The sequence below is a fragment of the Salvelinus sp. IW2-2015 genome, unplaced genomic scaffold, assembly GCF_002910315.2.
Source record: "Salvelinus sp. IW2-2015 unplaced genomic scaffold, ASM291031v2 Un_scaffold2289, whole genome shotgun sequence".
NCBI lineage: Eukaryota > Metazoa > Chordata > Actinopteri > Salmoniformes > Salmonidae > Salvelinus > Salvelinus sp. IW2-2015.
Window position 1 is genome coordinate 110426 of NW_019943615.1, and position 8201 is coordinate 118626.

At 45.4% G+C, this 8201-nt stretch overlaps 2 protein-coding genes across 2 annotated transcripts in view; both read left to right on the forward strand.

The window, feature by feature from the left end:
- LOC111969376 (myotubularin-related protein 10) overlaps positions 1-3656 on the forward strand; it is a 29314-nt gene extending 25658 nt beyond the window's left edge. The window contains 4 exon segments of the mRNA XM_024140818.1: positions 71-243; positions 573-743; positions 922-1104; positions 1385-3656. Coding sequence (XP_023996586.1) covers positions 71-243; positions 573-743; positions 922-1104; positions 1385-2008 — 1151 coding nt within the window. The 3' untranslated portion in view covers positions 2009-3656.
- A 2684-nt stretch (positions 3657-6340) lies between these two features.
- LOC139025127 (ataxin-1-like) lies at positions 6341-8198 on the forward strand (the record flags this gene model as incomplete). Its single annotated transcript, XM_070440184.1, has 2 exons — positions 6341-7501; positions 8016-8198. Coding segments are annotated over exons 1-2 (1218 nt in total), but the record flags the coding sequence as incomplete, so codon positions are not given.
- Positions 8199-8201: the final 3 nt, after the last annotated feature.

Genomic DNA, 8201 nt, shown 5'->3' on the forward strand with positions numbered 1-8201 from the left:
CTGTCTGTGTGTCTTGTCGGTCTTACTACCTGTATTTCTCTCTTCTTTTCTGTCTCTCTTCTCTCTCCAGAGGAAGAAGACAGGGACCTGAGCTGTGTGGTGTCCTCTCTGGTACAACTGATGCTGGACCCTCACTTCCGTAGCCTCACTGGCTTCCAGAGCCTGGTGCAGAAGGAGTGGGTGATGGCTGGCCATCGCTTCCTCGACCGGTGCAACCATTTRAAGAAGAATGACAAAGAGGAGGTAGGCTCTGTCTATTTGCATACTTGAAATGGAGCTTGACATGGAGTTGTACTTTGAAATGTTGTCATTGTTTTGTGCCCAGTGATTTTTATAATTTATAATTTTAGTCATTTAGCAAACACTCTTAACTCTAATTGCTCCTGTAAGTCKCACTGAATAAGTGCCTTGCTCAAGAGCACATCAACAGATTGTTCACCTAGTTGGCTCAGGGAGTCAAACCAGCAACCTTTCGATTACTGGCCAAACGCTTTTAATCGCTAGACTACCTGCCGCCCTTAATCACAATATTCTTTACCTTTCCCGCTCTTCCTCTCCTCCCATCCCCTCAGTCTCCTCTGTTCCAGCTGTTCCTGGACTGTGTGTGGCAGATTATAAATCAGTACCCAGCAGCCTTTGAGTTCACTGAGACCTACCTGACTGTGCTCAGTGACAGCATGTGGATCCCTGTCTTCAGCACCTTCCTCTTCAACTGTCCCCAGCAGCGCACTGAGAACAGCATGGTGAGGAGCTCACACACACACACACACAAAAAGAGACAAAAACAGGAAGTTCCCCCTCAACCCTCACAACATAGTTGCGGTTGTATTGAACTCCGTCAACGCACCTCTGATATGATACAGCTCAGAACTGTGTGCAGCTGTGGGAAGTATTAGTAACCTTACCTGTCCTCCTCCACAGGACTTTGCTCAGAGTAAGTGCATCTCTGTGGGGGAGGAGAAGGCCCTACGTTTCCCCCCTGTCTGGGACTGGTCACAGCAGTTCACCCCCAAAGACCAGGCCCTTTTCAACAACCCCATGTATGTTGGCAAAGGTGCCACCTGTGTTCAGAACGGAGCAGTGAAGTCCTTCAGACGCACTAAGGTCAGTTTGCTCTCTTTGTTTGAGAATGCAAATGAATACACTGAGTTCTCAACCACCCCTTAACAGGATAAGTACATTTCAATTCTAGATGGGTAAATTTAGGGAGCTTTGCAAGAAAAGCTATGCAAGACTATCCAGGGACAGTCCCAGATGCCTGGAAATAACCTGAATTCATGAAGATCAAAATGTCATGTTCCTCAAAGTAAAATCAACACCATCTACATGCATGTACATTCTAAATTAAATAACTTGTAAATGAGTGTGTTCCTTTCTCTTCCAGAAAAACTACAGTTCTACACTCCGAGGGATGCCCTCTTCCCTGAGGAACATCCTGATGGACGGCCATGACAGCCTCACCCTGACCAGACGGAACTCCCTCGTGTCGCGGCTCAAACCAGACTTCTCCCAGATCAGAGAGGTGGTGGAGAGCCCAACAGAGCGCTTCTTCAGGGACTGGGTCTCCCGGCCCGCAGACCTACAGGGGATGCTCATCCCCCAGCTCCTGCCTTCACACCTGGCCCTGTGGAGGCTCTACTTCCTGCGCTGGGTCCCTGAAGCCAGCATCCCCAAGGGCGGCCCTGTAACCGCATACCACAAGCTCTCCCAGCTGGCTGATGAGGTAGAGAAGCTGCAGAGCCAGCTACGCCAGTACAAGGGGGCCACTCCGGCCAGCACCCCGACCTCCAACCCCAGCGCCCCCCCATCAGACCACAGCAGGATGTACTTTAAGGCCGGTTCCACCCACGAGCCCTCTTCAACTCCAGAGTACCTCAGCTCCTCCTTCCCCTTYTCTCCCGTGGGGAACATGTGCCGCCGCAGCATCCTGGGCACTCCTCTCAGCAAGTTCCTGAACGGGGCAAAGATATGGCTCTCCACTGAAACTCTGGCCAATGAGGCACTCTGAGGTCCCGTGGCTAAAGTTCTCACTCAAATCAGTGCTTTTAGTCCAGAAGGGATGTCCTATCATGCTAGAGGCTGGAGGCTAGCTCAGTTTAATGTGATGTGACTGTTTGTTTTTGCACAAGATGATTCATCTTTGCTTAAATCGCACATTTCTTCAGGGTTTTGCCAGGGTTGCTCTCTGTAGGAAGTCAATTTTCATTTCCATTTTCAAGTTTTAGATTCAGTTGAGTACGTAGAAGAATGTTAGTGGAATATGATTTTGTAGTGACATGGATGAAGCGCTGATGACACTTTGCGACGGAAAAAAGGAGCTATGAGGAGGAGTTAAATCTGTGGTAGACACTTATCGCTTTATTTGTATCACTTAATATAGTTTAGTTGTATTTCTAGAGACCTTCTGGTAAGGTACTGCATTAATTCTAGAATGAATATTAACCAAATCATGAATAGTGAAAGGAGAAGGACAGACGAGGCTATTTACTATTAGGCCTTCTTGCAGGAAATGATCATCAATCACGTAACACACCAATAAAATGCCAGGGGACTGGCACTGGAAAATGCCTTCACCGTTTGAGACAAGAAATTTGTGGACATTTGTGGACACAATCAACTTTTTCCTTGATGGCTTTGGCATTGAAATGCATCAGTATCTGGACATGTATGATTTGGAGCTGTGGGCAGTAAAGAACTGCTGGGCATGCTGGATACCTGTCTTATCATTACTGTACACCCGCATAGCCTGAACTGATGCTGCTAATGGCTGGACGCCTCCTGAACTGATGCTCAGACAATCAGCATGTCTATTCACCATAGTCAGGTGATGTGTTTCAGAGTGGGTTTGAAGTGGAGACATGTAAACAGTTGGAATCTGTTTTCTCTAATGAGCCCTCATTGCTCCTTCACCTGATATTAACAAGACAAATCCCAAATAAGAAGTGAAGCTGTATGAAATAACTACTGGTAATGGTAAATTGACAAATAATATACTGTTTTTATTGCTATTCTAATTATGGTACTTACTGTTTTTTTTAGCCCCTACTTCTAGTTTATATACCATGAATGCACAGCCCTTATTTTAGTTTACCACTAATTCACACCATTGGTGCACTCAGCACTGGTATTGTATGACAATTGTGCTCTTCATTTGACACAATTTGATATTGATCAACAGTGCACATATTTATTCAGTTATGCAAATGTTCTAAAACAGGGATGTAGGAAATTCTCAGTGCCTTTTTTAGATGGAAATGTGGGTTTACTTACTGTGTTCAATGTACCGGTTCACTTCTATCACTTATTCTACTATGCATGTTGTTACACCCAGAGTAATGACATTAGGAGAGACGGAGTACTTCAAAAGCTGCACCTGGAAGCCAAATTGAAGTGCTTGATCTGAAGTAACACCATGTTGGGATTAATGTTATGTTTTACCTTTGCTCTGTGGAGTGTCACTGTGTTAGATCAAGTTTGGAGATACACATTTATGGCATTGCAGAGCACTTGTTGGACAATTGAGTGGTCTGTAGTGCAATGTTGACCCTCTCCCCCCTTAAAAAGCACTGTCAACACTCTCTGACCACAGGGGGTCACAGCTGTAAGGCAAAATGTCAATGTAAAGGAATTTAGAGCAAATAAAAATGTCAAATGTCTGAAGTTGTTTTTTTTGTTATTGGGGGGGGTAGATATTTGTGAGTATTCTTCTACTCGGTATTTCAGACACCCAATAAGGTGGCTGCAATGCTTGTGTCTGGATTGGAAAGCTGTCAAAATGAGACGATTAGCAATGTCTGCAACACAGATTTATAAGGGAAACTGAAGATATTTCACATGATATTCAAATTAAAATATTAACCATGCTATATGCAGGTCTGATATTAGTCAAATCAGGTCATACTACAGTCAGTGTATGTATAATAAAATGCAAAGCTACTGTACACACTAACTCAAATCAATAAGGCCATCAGCACCCCCTGCTGTAATACTGGAGCATCAACCGGGAAAATTGCAAAAACAACACGTCACAATAACATGCCGGTACTGTAAATCTGAGAAAGTACTGCATTTGTAATTCAAGAACCTCCTAAAGTATCCCAATGATAGACTTTTAATGTGCTAAAATACTACTTGTTTTCATTGCCTGAGGATTGCCATTTAAAGAGGAACAAGGCAATGTGTGTTCCCGAAGGGAAATAGATAATTCCCTAATTTGTGCATACAGACATTCGGGGGAAAATGGCAATTCAAGTATTCCTAGCAGAAGGTAAACGTGTGTATGTTTTTTATTGGCCATGAAGCTCAAATTTATGAAAATGATAGGATTTATATGCCTCAAAATCATCCAGGAAATTGAATTTACTATGTGTGACGTCATCTAGGAGCGCCACTGGGTTTTCGTCTGCTGGCCTCCGAAATGGGCTCGACTAATCAGCCCTGATTTCATCCACATTTCCTTATCATATTAACTGTTCCGAAAGCGTAAGGCAGTCGAGGCATATCCACAATGATATTTGGAGGTAAGTGCACGAGAAGACAGGAAGTTGTGGCGTTTGGAGATACTATATTTGACCGATAATAACATGATAAATGGCTATTCTGCTAACTAGCTAGCCATTACTAGTGTTCGCTGATGTCCAGCCATACATTCTGACGTTGCCTGGCCTTCTCACTTCACTATTATTTTCATCCCACGAAAGTTAACTTTTCTAACTATGCCAACAACAGTATGTAATTGTCATCTAATTATTTGATCATGTTTTGTAGCCAGTATTAGTATTCTCAATCTTGTTTGAATGACATGAGGAAACACCCAACTTGATTGCTATTTTTGACTCCCATCCCAACTCAAATTTCAGTTTTAGCCAGAGAACTAGCAAGAGAGCTTAATCAATTTGATATCAGATGTGGAAATGTTTCTAAGATCTAGTGCAGTTTGTCCAATGTTCTACGTTTAGAATAACAAAAACATGATCTATGCCTAGAGAGCATGGCTCCTATTCAAAGAAGATGAAAACAGCATCTTTCACCAAGTAGGCCTACTGTAGCGAATAACGCAAATTTCTTTATGGACATGCCAAAAATAGGCTATATTCGGGGGAAATGTTAGCACTATATTTATGAAAATATCAAGCACCCTGCTGTCTTTTGCTCCTCTGCACGTAGAAAGTGAGGCATGTGATGTGAATGTGGGTAATTTAAGACGTTTACGTAAGGTTTTATAAAGAATGGGAGGATATATGTGGGTGGAAGAGGGTTTGTTGTGTAGGTGTTTGTGCATGCCTGGGTGTTTTAACAGTCTCAAATCTGTCTTCACCCTTACCTTTCCCTCCCATGGCTTCCCACTAATAATCCAATTGACTGTGGAGAAAATACACAGCAGTGTCATGGGACGAGACAATATAATTAGGCAAGCTGAAAAAAAAAAGAAGGGTTCTGAATAATCTGGAAGCATTTCTGGTTGCAGCAGCTGAGGTGTAGAGAAGTCTCTCTATTACTCTCTTACTCACTCTCCCTATCTCTCGTGTGCTGTGATTCACTATGCCATACAGTTCAGCCTGTAACAACTTGTTGCTATGGGGAGAAAGCAATATGGCACAGACCATAAAATGAGCTGAAGTGTGTGCCTAATCTTTATGGTGCTGTTGGTTTTCTCACCTCCTGTCATCACACGGAGGCCTAATTATTCAAGGAAATAATATCCAGAGTTAAAAGCTGCAATATGTAACTTTTTGGGCGACCTGACCAAATTCACATAGAAGTGTGATATAGATCTGTCATTCTCATTGAAAGCAAGTCTAAGAAGCGGTAGATGTGTTCTATGTGTGCTATTTCTAGTCAAATCAAATTTTATTGGTCACACATACATGGTTAGCAGATGTTATTGCAAGTATAGAGAAATGCTTGTAGTGCTTATTCGTCCCTAAAGGTTTGTTTTTGCATCTTTTACTTTTGGTTATAGAAACTATACTTCAAAGCGGTTAGAAGATACAGTGATTCTCTAAACTATACTTGCTTGTTATGTCACCAAACTGAAATCAGGCGAACTATTAGAATTTTAGCAACCAGGAARTGGCGGCGCAATTTCTGCATGGTGCATCTTTAACTGAAATTCAGTTTCTTTGGTTTGTTTGTGTCCATCATTTTGTGGATCTCCTGTGCCTAGGTCTGGAAACACAAGTTTCCTTTCGTCTACAATCTCTCTCAAACATCTTGGCACTCTAAGCCTGGCTTGTGACGTGGGTCCAGTATGTATCGATGTAATATGTTAAGGTGAATCCTTGGGGTCGTCTGACGACTGGTCACACAGTCTCTCTCTGTGTTTCAAGGTGAGGCGGTGGATGAGGTCAGCTTCAGGTTCTCAGAGCTGGTTCCTGTGGTGCTGATTGCCTGGCCAACAGGCTCCACTCCCCGTGCTGCACAATAAAGAGCCTTTCACGCCCAGACAAGACTACACGGCACCGCCATGAAGCCAGGTCACGAGCGCAATCAGGAGTGCCTGCCTCCCAAGAAGAGGGATCTCAACAACAGCACCAGTAGTAGTAGTGCGGGAGGAGGGGCAGGCAGTGGGGTGGGGGGAGGAGGTGGTGGGGGAGGGGGGGAGGAAGTGGCCTCCACTCAGAGCTCAGGGGTCGGTAGTGACACTCAGGGAGGAGGCACAGCAGAAGAGTGGCTGCGTGCACAGCATGGTCTACACTATGGAGTAGAAAGTGCTGAGAGCCTCCAAGGGCTGCCCGTTGACCAGTACAGCATGCTCTATAGGGTGGCTCTCCCCTCTGTCTCCTACTCCCAGACCAGTCTACACCCAGTGTTAAGCCATATCTCTCCAGCTTACACTGTCCCCTCATCTCTCCTACAGCATCATCCAGGGATCTCCTATCCCCCTCTAGGCTATGCCCAGATCCCCCACTCCTCTTTCCAGTTTGTCTCCCCATACGGTGCAGTCCCTTATGCAGTCCCCCCTGGCTTTGTCCCCAGCTCCCTGATCTCTCCCTCGGGCACCCTCTCCCAGCCCCACCTGGTCCCCTACCAGTCAGTCATCCAGGAGGGGGTGGTCTCCCCTCCTACCCAGGCCCATGTATCTGCCCATGCCTTTGCAAAAGTGGGGTCGTCTGGAGGTGTCCCGCTGATGCTGACCTCGGAGCAGGCTGCCCAGCACCAGCAGCACCTGGGCGCGCTGCCCGCCGCAGAGCTCAGTCCTCGGGGAGTGCCAGTCTTTTACCACTCTCAGGGCACCAGGGCTGCACCTGCCCCCTGGGACCCCTACAGCGGGGAGCAGGAGACAGACAGGGATAGAGAGTTGAATGGAGGAGGGGAGAGGGAGCAGGCAGCCAGGGAGATGCTCCAGGACTCAGTCTACATTGCCAGAAATGCACGGCTGCTGCAGGCAGCATCCGCCTCTGTAGCACTGGAGCACGCACAGGACAGAAGCCTGAAGAGCCGCAGGCTGGACGAGAGGGCTTCGCCTGGGCAGCGCAGCACCCCAGACACTGACCTGGAGGTAAGACTTGAAGTTTTGTTGTAATTACTTACACGCATGTATTTACTTATTTTAAGTTATTTCAAATCTACTCCATAAGTCAAATAAATGTTTTATTTTACATTTTCGAATAAGGAGAGTTTTGATTTGATTATGAATTGTCCAAAATTCTGACTTTATTTAGTGCACCTGACTTTTTATAGTGTCTGCTGTGACACAATATCCATGTTCCCCTCCACTTCCTTCCTTTATTACTTTGTTGAGGGTGTGCTGATCATTGGGCAACCAGTCACATCTACACACTGCCTGCTGCTTCTAGGAAAGACAAAAAATTCTCTGGTTTGTGGTCTCGACTAGAGTTGATAGGAAACCACTGCTTTCTGAGGCTTAATAATGGTGGTTGAGAGGAGGTACAGGAGGACAAAACTTCAGTCTTTTTTCCTTTTTCTCAGACACAACAATTTATTACATTTAAAGATAAAAAGGTTGATTGATTGAAATGTGTTAATAAGATTTATCTTTTGTCATCCTCAAGGTTCAGCAGGTCGTTGGTCGCCTAGCCTCTCCTGTCCAAGGTGTGAGTGGAGGCCGCAAAGAGGTGTCCTTTGGTCCCCTGAACCTATCCCAGGGCTCTCAGAGAGGCAGAGAGGCTCATGGGGAGGCAGGTGAGAGTGCTGGCCGGACAGCGTACGCGATCCACCCTGCGGTGTATGGAGACCCC